The sequence below is a fragment of the Cupressus sempervirens genome, chromosome 4 (assembly GCF_028749045.1).
Source record: "Cupressus sempervirens isolate cs-2001-9-10 chromosome 4, ASM2874904v1, whole genome shotgun sequence".
NCBI classification, from domain to species: domain Eukaryota; kingdom Viridiplantae; phylum Streptophyta; class Pinopsida; order Cupressales; family Cupressaceae; genus Cupressus; species Cupressus sempervirens.
In genome coordinates this window covers 534,684,110-534,704,373 of record NC_143121.1, presented here as the reverse complement: position 1 = coordinate 534,704,373, position 20,264 = coordinate 534,684,110, and the positions used below count along the sequence as shown (strand labels likewise).

At 35.3% G+C, this 20,264-nt stretch overlaps 1 protein-coding gene across 4 annotated transcripts in view; it reads right to left on the bottom strand.

Annotated features, from left to right (window-relative positions):
• The window catches only part of LOC149562284 (OVARIAN TUMOR DOMAIN-containing deubiquitinating enzyme 12-like), a 146,694-nt gene that overhangs the window by 42,889 nt on the left and 83,541 nt on the right, over window positions 1-20,264 (bottom strand). For all 4 annotated transcript variants that reach the window (XM_089825814.1, XM_089825811.1, XM_089825813.1 and 1 more), the window contains 4 exons: window positions 17,219-17,293; window positions 16,834-16,907; window positions 16,640-16,688; window positions 8,231-8,315 (listed from right to left, as the gene is read on the bottom strand). In XM_089825814.1, coding sequence (XP_089681940.1) covers window positions 8,231-8,315; window positions 16,640-16,688; window positions 16,834-16,907; window positions 17,219-17,293 — 283 coding nt within the window. The remainder of the gene's footprint in view (window positions 1-8,230; window positions 8,316-16,639; window positions 16,689-16,833; window positions 16,908-17,218; window positions 17,294-20,264) is intronic.

Below are 20,264 nucleotides of genomic sequence, written 5' to 3'. Positions count from 1 at the left end.
AGGGTTGGTTTCAACAAATTTTGCATCCAGTCTAACCATCACTAGCCAAAAGATGGACTCCTTATATTTTTTCTTCCCCATATACTATGACATCAGAAGGTACTTTTTATTCAAAGAGACTTAGTCTCTTTCCTCCTTCTTTGGATTCACTAATCAAAGGAGTTTTCTCTTTACCTTCAGGAGGCTCTAAGACTCCGGGACCACTCTTTCCAAAAACGTGTCCACATGGGACTGCACCAACTCTGCAATCAGCTCATCATTCCATTCTACAAGTTGGTTACCCAATAGAAGGAATTAAGTAGCCTCTCGATCCTCCTTTTGAGCCCTTGGAGTGGTGAATCCTCACACGTGCTCCTCGCAGTTGTGGCCTTCCTCCACACCCTCTCCCAAGGCTTTAGTGATGGCTTGGGGCCTCTTCCTACCCTAGGGCCTGTTCTTCTAGTGTGGTGGTTTGACTTCTCTCGGGTCCTTGTTCTATTTGTTGTTTTGTTTCTTTCCTCAGACACTATTTGGTGCTCTTGTTGGCTTTTCCTTGGCAAGGTTGTTGTAGTCCCTTGGACCCATGGATGGTCTTTCGTTGAACATTAATAAATTTATATATCTAGTTTGTAAATTGAGAGATGAGCAATACTTAACCAATACCAAAGATTGTTAGCCTCTTTTTCCTTGTCTCTTGCAAACTTGATAGCAAGATCCCTATCCATAAATATATGCAAGTAATCCGATTCTATCTTTTCAAAATGCTTCTACCATTGTCCCCAATTGAGTATTAGTGACTCCACTTACAACTCTGTCTTTCCTCAATTTGAGTTTTCCGAATAAGACCATTCATGTATTTGTGAGAATCATCTACCCTAGCTAATACTTTTCTTTTGTGACCAATAATCAATTCTTAAAATCCTGGAAAGCTAAAGTCCTTTCTTCAAATTCATCAAGGTGACACTCTACCACAAGATGATGTCATGCTCCTTTCATATAGAAATGGTCGGGCGAGTTATTATCACTCATTGAATCATTGAGGGAATTCATTTTTTCACAAAGTTTATAATCATAATCTTTAAATCACCCATAGATAGACTCGGATATCTTGTTTTTGTAGCAGCAATTAGTTCTTTGACTTTCTCTTTACAACCCACTATGTCATTCTGCCAGAAAAAGCAATGTTTATCTTATCTTCTTATTTGTTGGTCCATACTGTCTTTGCCGACTTATCTTCCTCTAGCATCTTTACCATTTTACTTGTAAATGTGCGAAGTAGGCTCCTAGGTTCTTTGTAGGAAAAGAAAAGATTTTTCCTTTTTAGATCGGTCTTGCCGCCTTCATGAATTCTCACATTGAAAGAAACCTTCTCATTAACTTCTTCATTCTCTCCACCCAAGAAAGGTTTTAATTTCTTTTCACAATGAAGTATCACCTTCCTAACCAATCTCCCTTTAACTGATAATCCTTCCTCCAATCAGTTGAGAGGACAAAACCATAATTGTCTGTATAGCTGCAAAAACATCATTATCATGACCACCTCTGTTCAAACCAGGGAAATGGTGAAAATATTCAATGTATTAAATCATACAATTCCAAATCTATAATGAGGCTACACAATCTAATAAGTAAATGTTTTAAGCATGGCAAAGACTCTCTTTGGAAATTGGGGACTTTTAATATCACCAAGATCCCAGAAGCTATCTAAAATCGATTGCATTATGTCTTTCATTGCATTATCAGCATAAAGCACTAGAACTAACAATACTCAGGACCTCACTTAAACAAGAAGTATCAATTAACATAATCTCATCGTCTGAATTCCTTAACATGTATTGATTCCAAGAGGTCACTGTAGGAGTTAAAGCTATCTATATAACTTCGGAAGGTGGCTTCTCAACAAGGATCAAACATTCTACCACCTTTTTTAAGTGTGTTCAAGACATCATTCCTTGATTAAAACCAATCTTTAAGCTTTCTTCATAATGTGATCTTGCCAGTCATTTTATCTTTTGCTGCCATGTAGAAATCAAATTTTCTAAATTACACATATGCCGGTAGGAACTTATACTCTAATATCACTGTAAGATTCCTTGTCAATTGGTCCTTTGATTTTTTCCTTCATTCAACTTTATTTCTGAGTTTTGCATAAGTTCTGAGACTATTTTTTTATGTACTTTCAAAATAGGATATGGATAGATTGATATTGCTTTAATCAATAACCTAATAAAGGAACAAGTGCATACAGTATAGTAGAAATGGAGTTCTTAATCCAGCTTAAAGAACTGAATATTACAAAAGAAAAATATATACCCTGACTTATTGAACAATTACAGCTTGCAGAGAAATATATTAAAGCATTAGATATGATCAATAAGAGGAGCATTAATGCTTGGTGGTGGAAATCACTAAGATTTTCAAATACTTCTCCATATGCATGAAAGCATTCTCATACAAAATGCATCAACCGAGAAGAAACCACTGTCCAAACAGGCTTACTGTAAAAATTCCAAGTGACCAGCAAGCAATGCATTTTTCCAACAATTTGGAGACTCTCATTCTTTTCTTAGGCAGTATAACTCCTTGTTTAGGTACCATGAATGCTTATGAAAATTACCTTTGTCCTTTTCCTTTTCCAAGGTCTGAGCTAGTTTCATGTGACTTTACTCCCACACTGAGAGATTGAAAACTTGTGGCTGTGAAGATTCCATTTTTCTCAGTGAACCACACCAATGAAGAACAGCTCCTCTAGACTTCTAAACCAGAAAATGCATTTTGACATCAAACTGTCCACCACGTTGTTGCTTCTAAAACCATGTGAAACCCTTACACACTCACACTCAACCAAATAACAACCCCATCAAACAATGATGGCTCCTAATAAGTTGCGTGTAGTTTAATTCTCGAATGGAGGTTAATATTCACTACAGTAAGGGACTCTCATATCAAACTGAGTGGCAGTACTAGTAGGAAAGATTATTTTTAAAGCGCCTGTTCTGCATAATCACCCATCTAAATAATAGAAACCACAATATTTCCATTCACCTAAGTATTCATTAATTTATATTTGGTGTGCCCAATGTATATCAGCAGCAAAACATGTTTAACTCCAAGAAAGCTAGGCATTTAAATATAATCGTTTTTAAAATTGGTGCCCATGTCAAAGGCTAAACCAAATAACATATTCCAATGCTGAAGTCTACTTCCACAAAGCCCACAATTCATTTATTCATTACATCCCATCCTCAACTCTTCACATCAAAGTAACTGAAATTTGAAATGAAGAACCCAATATTAATTCAGCAAAGAACACTGATTTGATTAATCACCAAATTCAATATCAAAACCCCAAGTTGCTGAAAAAATATTTTCCTAGTTCCACAAAATAATAAGAAAGAAATACAAAAATGGCAACCAAGTCCTCAGTTCAGTATCACTAAAGCTTTACAAATTTCTCTATTACAGACTACAGAGATTTGATACTTATCTTCTTAAACCTTCCACAATGTTCCCAGCTGAAACCTTCAGCAATCTGAACATTGTAGTGAAACCCTGTATCCACCCAAAATATGAAATTGGTTCTAATCCAATCCTCCCAAACCCCAGAGTTCCAATCCAAGGGCTTTCCGAACTGAAAGATAAAAGATTTCAGAGCTCTTGAATGGAAATAATAAAACTAAGCATATATGATAACCATACTGCCCTTTTATAACTCCCTGAGAAAGCTTCCAGAAGGCCTTTCAAATTTCACAGACTTTAAATTTTTCTTTTGCAAATGGGAAATAATAAGTGAGCTTTTATTATCCTTCGCTGACATAAAAATTACTTTAAATTCCTTGTTTCATAATTGAACTAAGATGGGGCAACTTATATTCCTTATTTCATTCTTTTGTATTCTTTCGACAGCTTACATTTTAACTATTTAATTGAATTCTAACATTCAAAAAATGGGGTATTACATGTATAAATTTGATACTATTCATATATCTAAATTTGTTATTTTCTTCGGCTATTATTTGTATTTATACTTATCTGATTGACGTATACGTTGTATGTGATCAAAGTAGCTTCTATTTTATGAGGTTATTATGCCCTTAAGGTTTAAGTAATAAGGGCGGCATGAAACAAGTTTTAAATCCTTAAAAATAACTAAATTTCTTGGGTTTCTCAATTTGCCAAGTTTGCAACATGTCTAGGTACCAAGTCTGAGTCTGGGTCAAAAATCAGCTTGCTGAGTCTGAGTCTTGGAAGTCGTAACTCATTGATACATATGGGGTGCACCTGAAACAGAGTTTGGTCTTCAAAATTTGCAAGTGTAATACGCATTCATTCACCCTTTGATGCAGGCATGAACTTTCAAAGATAAAAACTGTCAATGCACACACCAGCAGTACATGTCGATGGAAATCATAACAAATGAGAAGTAATTTTCAAATACATACAAAGTTGTGCACTCATACGTAAGTCATGTTCAAAAACAAAATTATTATTGCATTTTTAGGCCCACACACAAAAAAGAAAAGGATGAAAATTCAATTCATAAAAATACTTTATCAGGCATGTGCCTATATAAGGACACACACACACATTTCATAATTAAACTCTACAAAAGATGCCATTTAGCATGCACCTTATACGTGTAGATGATCGGTCTGATTTCAAAACTTGCAATTCAATGTATACAGGTGTTCCTATAAAGGGAAATTGTATTTCATTAGAAAAGGTTTTCAATTGATTCATAAGGTATGCTATATAGAGAAGGCCAACTTATACATAGAAAGACATGGTCAAATCTATGAATATAAGTGAACCAATATTAGTGTGGCCAACGAGTCTGGGTAAAGGACTGCAAGTTCTTTAAAGAGGAGTGGATTTATTTGGGAGGCAGCAATAGAAACATTTCAAAAACCACAATAAGATTTGATAAGAATAGAGGTATATCAGTCTGAGCAGCAGATTGACAGAGATTAATTTCAGTACCAGAGCAGACAATGATTTTTTATCATATCAGCGGAAATCAAGCAAAGAAGCAGCACCAGCAGGGATCTATTTTAATGAGCTTACAGTCTTATATAATGGAAGCACTTACATGCATCCACAAACACTGATTCGTGCAAGGAGCACCTTCTATCAGCAGTAATCCTCATCAAATTTTGGCAAGCTTTCCTTGGCAAGGCATCTATCTCTTCCTTTAGTGAGGGTTTGCAATCTTAAAAATCAGATTCTCTAGTTTTCTGCTTGAAGACCTAGGGTTTTTGAATAGATTTTTAGTCATTATAATCAATTTAAACCATTCAAAGTATCTGACAGTTTGATCACCCTTTCAGTGAGGTATGGTGGATTAAGAACAGTGCTTTCCGACATTGCTGTCAGACTTCAAAAAATATATGTCAACCATACATGCACCCTTTTTTCAAATAGATATCAGCCAGTTCAGAGTACTGATGGTGAGTGGATTTTTTCAGATTTAATGTGCTAACATCCAGATGGGGTATTTGGCAATTGTTTTCGTTGTTTCAAAGCCGTTCAGGGTTTTCCCTTGGTTCCAACAATTCTAAAACAAGATATCACCATATGAAATGTCATTGTTTCGAGGACTTTCATCAAACCCTATGGAGTTTTCAGAATCTGTAAGGCTGCAAGTTTTGACTAGGTCTTGATGCAACATCAACAGAAGTGAGACTTTCAGATTCAATGCAACAATGAGAGTGTCAAGGTTTAAGAAGAGTTGCAATACAATGGATAACTTTGTTAGAAACAACATCAGAATTGCCCATTTAAATTTGTTCTTCTTAGTCATCACTATTTTGGAGATATCCCAAATTTTGAGAAGGCTATCTTTAGATGATCTTTTAAAAGTTCTAATGTTAGTTTGTAGTAACTTTTAGCAAGAATCTACCTAAATTTTTACTGAGTTGGGATTTAATTTTTGTAATAAATATTGCATTGATTGCAAGCAGTCTATTCAGAGCATAGGAATGTTTTTTCTTCAATTAATTGATTTATCATAGTAATTTATAAACATCATATATAGGTGCTCTGGCCACATTTACAATTCATGGCTATAGATTTGATATCAGTCGATAGAATTAATATTGCTTGACATTCTTCGAAATTGTTGCTAATCTGTCTTGGTTTCTATGTTACTGTGTTTTAATTAATTGAATATCAATATCACTTGGCATTTATTGAAAGCTTTGAAATGTAGTACGTGTTGAGTTGGTTAAAACTTCGACTGCAATTTAGCTTATACTCTTTTGATGTGTATTGAAATAGATTAATTTGTTCTACAAGTTTGCTCAAAGTTGGTAATTGTGTCTTTGATTTTACTCCTTGATTCAATCTACTAGAGTATTTGTGTCCTTATGTTTAAGCCTATTCAATCCTTAAGCATTTGTAAATATGTACATACATACTGTAACATCCCTCCAGATTGTCTTCATAAAGACAATTAATAAATATACAATAAGTCAATTATTTTATATTAGTCCACAAAATTACAACTAATATTAAAAAATTAATAAGGAATGATAATGCCATTTCATTAAGCATTTGTTAAGCAATAAAAATATTTTTTTCTTTAAGCAATTGTGAGCAGTTTGCGGGAGTGAGAAACAGTTTGCAGAAATCGCACCAAAATCCCTGAGTTTACATAAAGGACAGATTGGTATTTGAAGGCAGGCGGAAATTTGAAAGAAGTTTGAATATTGTAAGCAAGAAACATCACACGATTGCTTTCGTCAGAATAATCTTTAATCTAGTGGAATCCGTTTGGGAGTTCCATAATAATACCCAGCGATATCTATTGTAATCGTCTGAGCAAATTATATTGAAAGGAGAAAAATTTGGTGGACTCACTGCATCTCCCGATACTGAGAAGAGATATATTGAACCTTGCAAAGATAAGAGGCTCATCTTGTTCTTTCTGGAAGTCAATGTAATTTGGAGGAAACGTGGAATACGTTATTCAAATCTGTTGATTATTCTTTGTTAATCGGGCATAGTGGCAATTATATTTTTGGCATGAAAACAGAGAAATTTATCCAGACGCCCATGGGATTGTTCTATCTGGCACCAAGCGATATTGTATTCTCTTAGAAACGCGGGCATTTGCGGCAGAAGGAGAAGCCACGTTAGATATAAATTTCTATCATTCTGTCACGGAAGAAGATTCCTAAGTTAATAATTAGACACAATGAAGAGGAGTGTGGAGAAAACAAGTATTGGAGGAGTCAGTAGCTACGATTTACAAAGTAGTCAGAAGCAAATCAATTTGGTATAATTACCAATCAACGCCAGGCCAGAAGTCAGGTGCTAATTTATTAACCCATTTTTATTAGCCAAATTTCAATATTATATTGGCATAGATTGAATCAAATTTATTTAACGCTCAACTTCTGTAATGTTTCCATGTTACTTCTGTGTGGAAGAATTTTTAATTTGATTAATGAATAGTAATCCAGTATTCTGAATTTGCAAAATGAAATATTTGGGTTTAATCTGACATTCCGATTCCGCCATAGAATTTAACCAGAAATTTCACACATGCATACATATGTGTTTGAACAGACTAACCCAAAATGAATTCAAGCCCACCCCAAAAAAATGTCGAATGAATTATGACATGTACATATGAACAAATTGTGTACGTATTGAGGCTGTGAATTATTTGGATCTTTTCTTACATCAATGGTCAATGTTGCTTCCTCAATTGTCTGACCCAAATCCAAACATGTCACAGCCTTTCCTTGGAAGGTATGGAGTCAAAGTTTGCAAGAAGTTATACTAATAATTATGTCAAATTAATGTAAGAAAAGATCCTACAAGAAAAAAGGACTAAGTCCCATCTGATTTTGATTGCAAATCAGATGGAAGAGACTGGAAAAAAAATATTATATTTGCAAATAGATTCACACCATATAAAAGATTTTAAAATTGTTGGAAAAAAAATCAATTGTAAACAGGAGCAAATAGTGACTGAATAGAAAAAGATGGTAGATACTCATGGTGGAAAAGTGAACTATTTCCTCAACAAGCATATTATTATACGGTGATACTGGATATTAGGCCTAAAGTCTCCATGTCAATTGCTAAGAATTGGTCATATAAACATTAACAGTGAATATATTCCACATATGATTCAGATATATCAACAACAATTATGGTAGTTTTGATATGTCAATGCTGAAATCAGATAGTTTAGAGCTACATAGAAATTTTTTAGCAGGCTTTAAATTATAAATGTGCATACCTCGTTTTGAATGCTGGACCTTTGGTAGAATTTCAATGAAACATGTATCCTTGAAGGATGTTACCACACATATTCGAACTCCATACTGCACCAACAAAAGCATGTCAGTCATCTTGCATCCCACATTCATTATGACATTCATGATCCTTGGGAAGACTAAAAACAAAATGGACAAGTTATAAACCATGAACAGTGTGATGAATTCAAGTAACTTTATAAACATAAGCATTCCATACACCAAACAGGTAAGCTGATTTGAAGGAATGTGGGACTCAATTTATTATTAAAAAGAAAAGAAAAGAAAAGCAGCATTCTACATAACAGAATTTTCATTTCCTGCAAGTTCAAAATGAGGTTATTCAAAATAAATGTTGTCACTCAAAAATCAACTGTGGTACATTAAGTAGAACCATGAGATATGGGTAACCAGTAGATATAATCCAAAAGAATATTTTCCCTTTTGACCAGAAACAAAATGGGCAAGGATGGTTATTTTGGGAGAAGAAAAATTTGTAACAAACAATTACACATAGCCACTCATTTAGACTTTTATTCGAAGGCCATAAATCATAAAAAATAGTAAGTTGTTGCAAACTAAAAAAACAATGGACCAACACAATTTAATTTAATTTGCATTACAAGCAAACTACAATAAATAGGCATGGAAGTGTGAGTGTGTGAAAATTGTAATCAAATTTAAGTGTGCACTAAAGAACTAGAAAATTCTAGATTGATAAAGTACATTTAAGAACACAATTACATAGCAATAGACATCAAAATATGTCATGATCAGAAATTTAGATTTTATCATGCGACTCAAAACTCACATATACAACAAATCAACTCAAACATGATGTGAACTACAGCATGCTTTTATTAGGGATTAAAGCATCTTATATAACTTACAAGTCTGCACAAAAAAGATGCAAGATAAGTGCCTGATAAAACCTCGGCGCATGTTCAGGTCCAGATGCATACACAGTGTGGCTATTTGACTGGGTATACAGACCCACATAACTCACAGTTGGTATTGAGATATATCTGTGTCTGTACTCACACACATATTACATACATATATATACACTTATGTCACACAAGGACGTGCTCATTACCTCAAGGGACTCGCCCCCATCCCGAAAAACATTTTGGGTACAATGGGACAAAACTGAAACATACCCGAGCTATGCTCGATTTCAAAAAACTGTATGAAACATCCCCTGACATTTGGGGATGGCTAGTCGTCTCTGAAATGCCTAGGGATACTTGATACGCCCCCTATCAATCCCCGAAACAAAAAAGTACCACCAACACATTCAGATAATTTCTGAAATCAAAGAACAAAGAACATTTTTTTCAAATTTCTTTTGCCAAAACAACTATGTGGGAGACCCACAAGGTTTGAGTTCATGTCCACAAACAGTAAAACTCAAATGAAGTTTGGCATGGAAAAAAATTGGCAAAAAAAAAAGTGATTAAACATGTTTACTCTTTTAATGTAAATAAAATAAATATATCAAATTTTATATATTAAATTAAAAATATTGAAATTTATATCTAATATTTAGTTTTAATTCTTTAATATTCATCATAATAAACATATTAGGTTTCCACGATGAATATAAATATGTTAAAAAAATTATATACTTAATGAAAATGGCTATTATATTATGAGGTTTGAGACTTTTGGATACATGTTCGAGACTTTTTGATTTGGATATTATATTGATAGACCATGGTTTTGATGTTTGAAACTGTTGTTCTAATACTGCTGCGAATATCATTTCTGTTGTTATACTAATGTTGTAACTCGCGAATTGTGATACCTAGTCCTCATCATCATCCAAAAACAAATGGAAAAACTGAAAAAATGAGTAGTGGATGGAAGCCTATTTAGATAATGTTAGCAAATGTTAATTAGATAAAAAAACTTTTATGTAAGTATTGCTACAACACCACTCATCATATGATGATTGGAAAGTCTCCCTTCAAGGCACTTAATGACTATAAACATACTTCATCTATGGATTTGGTTTTGACTGATAGAAGAATTCCTAGTGCAAAATGATATGGTTCAGCAAAGAAAGGACAATATGGAGGCCCTAAAGGATAGCATACAACATGTTCAAATTCAAGAGGTCATTTTAAGTGTATTTGAGGTTACAGCCTTGTAAATAGTCCTCCGTCAAAGGGAAGAGAGCTGAGAAGCTCCAACCTCGGTTTTATGAGCAATAAGATGACGAAGAAAATGGTGAGATGGCCCATTAGTTGGAGGTCCCATCCAATAGAGATTTATATTGGAACCTAAAATGGTGTTGAATGTCAAGGAGAGAAGATTGTAGAACAAGGTAATTCCAAGGTATTGATCAAATAAAAGAATCCCCCGCAAAGGATGCAACCTAGGAAAGAGATAAGATAAGATAAATGTATTCATGTCCAATAAGCATGGTTACAGGGAGATCTGTCTCCCTCCTAAAACACACGTCTCGGAGACGAAGATGCATCTCAGAGACATTTTGCGTCTCTAGAGACCTCAAAAAAGGTTGGAGACTTCATGACGAAGTCTCATGAAGTCTCCCAGTCTCCTAATCCAAAAAGTGAAGTCTCCTTAATAAATTGCCCCCAGTTGTACTATCATCAGAGGAACCTGAGTTGGAGAGATGATTTTTCGGAGAGCATGATAGCTAAAGACCTTGAGATGGAAGATTACAGCCTTGTCGAGTAGATGATAGTATCATCAACATACTAGTACTAGATAGATTTCTGGTTTTTGTTTATTGTACTAAGTTTGCTCATCTTTGTTTGCATATCAGCAATTTAGCATCAAACTATACTTTTATGAATTTAAAAATTGAATATGTAATGATAATCTCAGTGATTATCAATCAATCTGATATGATGATGATCACATGCAATATTCGGAAAACAAGTATGACTATGAGATACAATAATGTGATTTTGTGAGTTTTGAAATATTTGACTCTATATCAATGTGACATTACTATTATTATTTACTTTAGTCTTTAAGTTTTACAATATTACTATTTTGTATTTAGTATTAGACTCTTCAAACTATTAATAAAGAATTTATCATCTCCAAATACCCCCTGTCTCCTACTTATGAAAAATTGCCGAACCGATACCAGTACCAGTACCGGAGACCTCTAAGTCTCCTCATCTCCCAATGACCTCGCCAATAAGAGACCACAAACAGGTCTAAGGGACTGAAAAGAATACAACAAGGCCACAACCAACAACAACAACACCAAACAATGCCCTCAAAAAGAACAAAACAGGAAAGTGGAAAGACATAAAAACAAGAGAGCCTAACAACTCCTCACCAATGAGAAGTAGTCCAAAACCGAAGGATAAGGTCTGGAACGAAGGTGTGTGGGGACCCTAGACCGTCTCAAGGAGCTATTAGAGGGAGAGTGATGTTGCCAAGTGAACGCTCTACGAGGTCTCACAAATCTAGTATGGTCTAAGGAAAGGCCAAGTGGTGCAATATAAGGCAAGAGAATCCCCTAAGGAGATGTCCTAGCCCCCAGCAAATTACCGCACAACAAAAACACAAAACGAGATATAAGATCTGATAGCAAACAAGACTCTTTATTCATAAAATACCTGATTACATGCAATGTGTCGGGCTGTAAGGCCTTCCCAGTTACGACCAAATAAAAAGCAAGTAATAGTTCTACAAGATCCTCAAGATCCAACCCAAACCCTTGCTAGCCTAATTCTCTAACACAGTAGCACTCTGGAAGAAACCTCCAAGAAAGATCTAAACCGCAAGCCACCAGGCAATCTCCTTGTTTCCCAAGCCACAACTACTAGCTCTACTCAAGCTTTGCTCCTCTGCCACATCCTTTTCTCCAAGCTGGATGATCATGACTTAAGACTCCACAAGACCCCTTTACCTATACCAAACTAAGCCACAAGTCGGCCTAGCAAGTTACAAATTAAATAAACCCTTACATTAAATACATGTTGAGCCACAAGTCGACCCTCAACAGATATTAAATATCAAATGCCTTAGAAGGCTTACAACACTCATTAAATACACAAAAGAATAACCAAGAGTCTACACAAACTCCCACAATCACTCTGCGTCACGATCTCAATCCTTACACAATAAATGCACCAAGTCAATTGAGTGATTCCACAAGAACTCTATCCCGCAAGCCACACTGTCAAGCATCACCAAGCACTAGCCAAGCTCCTACAGGCATTGTCGAGCAACATAGTACATGCTGAGCATTAATATATGTTGAGCAACCGTATATGCCGAGTAACTTCAGTGACCGAACTTCTCGGCCAACACTACACCCAATAACGACCGAGCACCACTCCTTTGGTGACTGAGTCTACAATTCCAAGGTCCAACTACTTCACCATGCAGGATTGCCAGCTACCCTAGGATGCTCCTGCATCACCAAGCAACCTCTTCATTCCTTGAGTAGGAGAACCAGCGGGTGAAGAAGGCGGTGATGAGTTGGTCTGAAGTCTGTCTCGGCGTGAAATGAAGCTCTAGGATGTGATCAGGCAACCGTGTGGCCTCCCGGATGTTAAGGGCAAGGCACCAGTAGTCGATATAGGCTCTTGCACCCCCTAAACAAGTAATGGAACCTCCCCTAGATCTCATAATAAAGGGGCAACAGAAAATAAAATGGGTCTCTATCTCCACCTCCCCAAGGGAACAAAGGCAACAAGTCTTGTACTTCTGCTAATATGACGATTAGTCTGAACACATAGTCAATGAAAACCCACCCGAAAGGATCCCAAAGAGATGCAAAGGGTGTGGTTCCAACAACGGGTGAGATAGTGAGGGAAAACAATGATCCTATCATGGAGAGTCATATAGTTCTTAGAATACAAGGTGCTCAACATAAAAGGCCATCCTTGGGTGAAGTCTCCTCGAAGGATTTCTCCATGTCGTGATGATATACTATCTATAAATGTCAATCCTAACGTGCTCATTTCACTCCCACCAAGAAGGAAGAAGATGAGAGGAGGCATCCAGGGAGAAATGAAAGGGGGCAAGGAGATCCATCGAGATCCCAATCAAACCAAGATAAGAAAAGGCCTAGGAAAACCAACAGTGACCTCTTCCAATAGGATTGGATCCCACCACAACCTCAGAAGAGCAAAAGGCTAGGTAAGAGTATTAGTGGTGACCCTCAAAGGAATCCGCAAAGGCCCAAAGTCGATGGAGATACCAAATGAAGTCAAAACACAATCCAAAGACTGAAAGGCTGAGCACTGAACTCGACTATGATGATACTATGAGGGGAGGACTAATGACATTTGCTAATGCATCAAAGGAGGATTTGGACTCTCTTAACTGAGCCCTAATTGTACTCGAAGAGAGAGGGCCCCTAGACAATAGAACTGTAAATGAAAGTCGATCTGACCAAAGAGTCCAGAACAAACATATTTGTCATAGTATCCTAAAAGTGATGTCTGAAGCACTGTCTCTCTAACATAGCTAGGGAACCAAGCCCCTTATTGACCCGCGGCTACAATGGCAGCTCTCAACCTGAAGCAGGGTCCAGAGTAGATATAGGAAGTAATTTCAATCTCATCGCCCTGAAAGTGAAAATGCAGGTGTGAAGTCTTCAAGCAATTAAAAAACCATCACCCAAGTCTTGCCCAGATTCACGACAAGTTGTTGCAAGGTACAAAAGGAGGCCAACCCATCAAGCAACCTCTGGAGCCCCTCTGAAGAGGAAGCCAACAGAACCACATCGTCGATAAAGAGTAGAATGGATATCAGAACCTCATGTAGGTAGCAATCATCACTCGAAAGTGAGAAGTCACAAGGGAAGGACTTGAGCTCATCAATGTATCTACCTAAGAGAGTAGGGGAGAAAGGATACTCTTGTTTCAGCTCAATGGTGCTCTGAATGGGGTCTAATAAACCCTATGGAGTCTTGAACCTGAGATTGCTTGAGGGCAAGAAATTGTTTGGCAAGAGGGACTATCACGTTCTCAATTGAGCCGACTATTGGAGTCATTTTCTTTTGAATTAATAAGTGCTTTTTGAACACATCAAATAGTAAATAATTATTATTCTTTATTTATTTTTTGTATTTTATGAGCCAACTCCAAGTCAACTATTTGTCCTTTATGTTGGGAAACTTGTTCAGCAATTCACTAAGTGTCCAAGTATGAATGAAGGGAGATGGATTGGAGGGCTAGGATTAAATGCATGGGATTAATGGTGAAGGATGAAGTGGTCTTCACAATGCATGAGGGGTTTCCAAGTGGCAATAAGGTGGTAGTTGGGAATGGTAACCTTGGAGTATAGGCAAGATCTAAACATAAAGATATTTATTGTCCCCATACTCTAAGTACATGGGAAATGAGAATAAAGGAATTGGATGAGCAGATGGCCCATATCGGTACCCTCCCAAAAATAGATAGATTTTAAAGCTGATTGGGCACCTTGAGAGGCCTTTTATGGAAAAAATTGACCCTTGCCTCATCCAAGGGATTGAGAATGTGAATGGTCAGTTTGAGATGTCTACAGTAGCAATATTTACCAAGACTCATCTCAAGAGTACCATCAACTAAGCATAATAGAATAACACACACCAAAAACCACCACATTGACTATTATAGACAGAGACATCAATAGCCGTGCAATTTGGTGTCTTTTATTAAAATAATGTAATATTTCTTTAATGGTCATCTTAATCATCTTTGTTAGTTTAGGTATTTCTAGTTTTTTCTTCTATTTAGGTTTGTTTCATTAGAAACATCAAAATGTAATTCCCTATATAATATAACTCCGTCTTTATTATTGAATATATAACTACCATTACATGGTACCAAAGCAAGTCAATGGGGTTTTCTAGAGTCAGGCAAACTTATTTAAAGAAATCATTGCTTTCCTCTTGGAATTTTTTTCCAGAATTTTCTAACTTTTTTATGAAAAAATCCATTGAAAGTTCCTTTTTCAAGCTCTTGCGGTTTTTAAATACAAATTTTCATAAAGGTTTTTTTTCTAAAGGGAACCCTCACATGTTCTTTCTTCAGTTGCTTTTGCCTGCAACTTTAAGGTATTTTTGTCCCATAACATGTGATTTTATTGGTTGCAAAATGTGCAAGTCATGCATGGGAAGCCAACAGAAGTCAAATGGGTGTGACTAATCCAAGTGGGGTAAACTGAATGGTAACAAGGTTAGGAAGAAGTCTGCATTGCACTCTCACATAATCCATGGAAAATGGATCATGGTATGTTGAACAGTGCAGAAGAAACCGAGACTAGAAATCGGGCTAGAGCACATAAAACACAGGCATTATGACAAAGAATGCCAGAGAATTACTGCTAGAAAGTAAGGCAATCTTGATAATAATCATAGCTGAAAGAACATGTAGTTAATGGAATAAAAGTGAATTAGAATCCCAAAAAAATAGATCAGAAAAATGCCATGAAGGATGCAAGAAATCAATCTTGGAATCAAAGAGATTAAGAAACAAATGCTACGTTGAATTCATATTTCCAAAACCATTGGAGAAAGGAATTGCATGCTGCAGAGGTAGGCACTAATTAACACTATCAAACACAGCCGAGCTACACACTAAGTCTAGTATAATTCAATTACTATTGGGCATATTCACAGTGAAGATAGGCACCCATTATAAAGGTGGTTGGTGAAACAGCGAGCTCACTTCCACTCGTGACTAAGCACACAGAGGCAAAATCAAGATGGTGTTAGAGACTACTGGTGTTGAATGCTCTATGCTAATGATCAGAAGATGTCGTTGATTAATTGACAAGATATGTCACAGGAGAGATTTAATACTGTGAAAATTAGAAAATCTCAAGTTACTACGAATTGTGCAATGAAACCTCTAAATTTGTCAATTAGAGAACTTTCAAGCCATGAAATTATAATCAAAATTTTGTTAGCTGGTCCAAAGATTTCCTCATTTATCCAATGCTTCATGGTCAACCATTTATACATTTACACTCGTACAATGCACCCATTATGTAACCTTTAAATGAGATGACTGCTTGATGGAAATGCTATAGCAAATTCATATAATGTACCAGGGAAGATAGAAATTATAAGCACAAAATCAACAATACGTGTCCTTGTTGCATAGGCTGCCAAACATTTGAACATGCAATTGAACAAGGATATTAACCAAGGATGATCCAATTCCATAGACTCAATCTATCTTCATTTGATGCAATATTTCCATTTAATTGATAGATCAGCTCAAATCAGAAATAAGACATACATTAAAGAAAGTGCACATCTATTGCATAGTCAGTAGAGTTAAACCTAAAAAATACAAAATTGTCACAAAGAATTTTAATCACAAGTCTAATCTTATATAAACAATTCAGTATTCCTTCTACGAACAAATAAGTTTAAAATAACTAAAGGGTAAAAAACATACACAATCTGCAGCAGCCTGCAATGTGACATGGTCACCCCACTCACCATTCCTATCCATTTACAAGCAAGAAATTACAAACAAGTTATAAGAAATTAAAAGAATAAACAAGAAAACAATTTGTTACAACTACAAATTCAATCTATATATTATTCAACTTTTTATTTTAAGTAAAATAAAACAGAGCAAGAAACTACTTTGCAATTTTCTTCAAGTACTCATCATAAGCCATAGGCACGTATCCTTCATACATCTCTCGATTAGACTTCAACTGAAAACATATAAACGCAATTTGTCATGCACATTTATATAAGTAAAAGCACAATTAACAAGCCAACTGTCCATATGATCAGGAAACCCCCAAATTATTTTCAGTTAAAGATAAATTAGCATTTTAAACATTTTCAAGGGGAGAAATTATTGAAATACTTTTTAAGAATAAATGTAATTGCTCTCAATTTCAGTTCTCCATTAGATCACATTTAAAACCAGAACTTATCTAATCAAGACACTTTAAGGTTTTGAACCATCCTAAGAATGTATCCTTGTCCTTAAAAATTTCCCAAGAGAAAAACAAATTACCTGATCAACAACCTGTTGCCTAATAAACTTGTGATGTTCAGGAGTCCGATAAAACTGATCTGAAAGTGCTCGAAACTATACACAAAAATTGAATTAATACAATTTGTAAACAATGGCAATGAATGTCCATGTAATGATATAGCCCAGACAACATAATGTTAAAAATTCAATAGATACTGAAACTTTCCAAGATGTATCCAAAGGCAATTTTCAAAAGAAGCTATGATGAACAAAAGGAAACTGAACTAAACAAACTTTTCTCCATACAGAAAAATGATGCTAAATTAGAATCTAGAAACTGTTAGATAGAAAGCAAGGAACTGAAACTAAATAAAATCATAAGTTTGTAAATCTCAGTCCAACCCTGTCTTGATTATCTAGTTCAACTTCTAAAGTAACTTGAGTTAAACATCACTCAAAACAAAAATAACAAAAATAACAAAACTCATCAAAGAACCCAATGGTTTGAAATCAAGAATGTGCCTCTTTTACAACACCAATGTTTCCGATTTTTTGTGTTGTTTATTTACAGATACCAAACCTCTTAAATAACAATATCATTGCATAACCAAATGGGTCTATGTTTCCATTTTGTGCCTAAAAATAGCATCACTGAAGATTCTGCAGTGTGAAAATGTGCAACTTACTATCAACAGTAAAGTTAAGCATATATTTAATAAAAAATGTCTGGACAACAGTCATCCAACCCAGGACTTCAGAATGGCATCACCAGTTATATTGTTGATGATGAATCACTAGTAATATCATAACAAAAAATTCATAATATATGTTGTTTTTCCTATATATGCATCATATCAGTGATTTTTTTATCGTTTTTCTCTGTGAACCTTCCTGGAAATCTCTCACTATACTCGGCCAATGTTGTTTTATAACGTTAGTGGATGATATGTCTCAAAAAAATGCGAGATTTCTTTTTGAGAGAGATGTCAAATTGCTCCAGTGGTGCATTCTTAAATTTCAAGGAATTGGTAGATCTAGAGACATTCACAAGTCATCAGATTGAGACTAACTACACCTATAATGGGCTGAGTTCAGGTCCTATATGTGGAGGACTTCACTTCAACTAGAATTATGTAAAAAAGAAAAGGCATTTAATGGCAACTAACTACCCCTCCAAGTTTGCAACAGAATGGAATGGTTGGAAGCTAAAAATAATACAATCATGGAGATGGTATAGCACATGATGTATGGCATGAATGTGCCCTACAAATACTGTGGAGAAGTTAACACATCAGTTTTTCTCCAAAAACACACCTTGCAAAGCCTTACCAACATCACATCAAAGGAAGTCTGTCTGATCACAAACCTAAGGTATATTATTTTATCTTTTTCAGTTCAAGGTTCAACTGTTTACATATTGACTCTTGAACAGAGAAGACGTCCTAGATTCTGGAAGTGTTTAGATATTTCTTTGCTAGCTCTGGTGAAGATTCTAAGGCATACAAAAATTAATGATATCTCTAATTATAAAACCATTTTCGTCAATGTGTTGATGTTGAGGAAACAGAGCCATATTTTTCCTGTCATTCCCAAGAGGTTATCACATCTCCTAAATTGAGCCTTCAAGCACCTTCAAAAGTTTAGCATCGCAGTTCATCAAGGTAGCTTGTGAGAAAATCTCTAATTAGTGTTTGTCCACTTGTGTATCAACAGCACAAGATTCACATTAGTTCCATTCTACCCAGGATTCCAAATAATCCTTCACCTACAGAACATGTTCCTTAAGTGCATAAGAGACCTAATATTTCAATTTGGAAGGAGTACATGATAAATCCTCAAGATAAAAAAACCTAAAAGAACAAGAAAATTAAGCTCTAAATTACCTGCTGAACATGTTCATTTTGATCTTTCTTCTGATCTTTACCAGGTTTCTAAATGACATTATTTCTTTGAGGCCCAAGGAAAACTAAAGTAGGAAGCTACTGTATTGCCCAAATATCAAAATCAGGAGTTCCTAGAATTGCCTCCATTGAAAAGCCTATTGAGTGCAAATGGATTTATAAAGTGTCATGTCCCCCACATGAAACCCTATAGACAATATTGTCATCTCTTTGACGCCAAAGTTATGTAAGTGAAACAAAAACAATTGATTTATTAGAAAAATATTTACTAAATTATAATATGAATAAATAATAAATTATATATATACATATATAATGATTTATTATAATATGATATATATCTACAAGATATGTCATTATACAGTGCATAATATATATCATGTTATAAGATACATCAATATACAAATGTAATATATATATATATATATATATCAATAAAAATATATAATATAATATATACTAGAGCTACCGGTTTTGCTCACCGCAGGTTGGCTCATTATTGGTCAAGTTAACTAACCTTAGTAAAGAATATGGCTAACTACCAATACAGATAGGATCACTACTAGAACAAATAGGCTCACTACAAGAATATATAAAAAGAGATAGAATCCACCATTGAGATCACTGTCACTGAAACACTGCAATACAAAAATGATATTACAGTCTGCTACAAATTGCATCCACACATACAATCAACACATACATTTCCTACAACAAATTCGCAATCACTTCACGAACAATTGAATTCATCACCCTTCTTATACTGCTTGATCTCATCACCCATGTCAAACATAAGAAATCTGATATAGGTCACAGCAAGAATTCTTGCAGTGGTAAGGAATGAAATGTGGACCACCTCAATTAAAATAACTTGCCTCACACATGCCAACACACAGCACCATCTTGAAAGCCATCAATTCCACCAGACAGGACGGATGCATTACATGATAGCTATTGGGACCCAAACACAAATGAACACACTTCAAAAAAGACTGACCCCAAACAATCGATCCACCATATGTTTTACACAAAGTGGAAAACCCACTGAAAAGAATAAGGATAAAAATTTGAAGCACATCTTTTGGTGAACACTTCTACAAATACACACAAACTATTCGTACACATCAACAGATACAACCAAAATGTGAACGTGCATAGGATATGTTGACATCACTAACAACCAT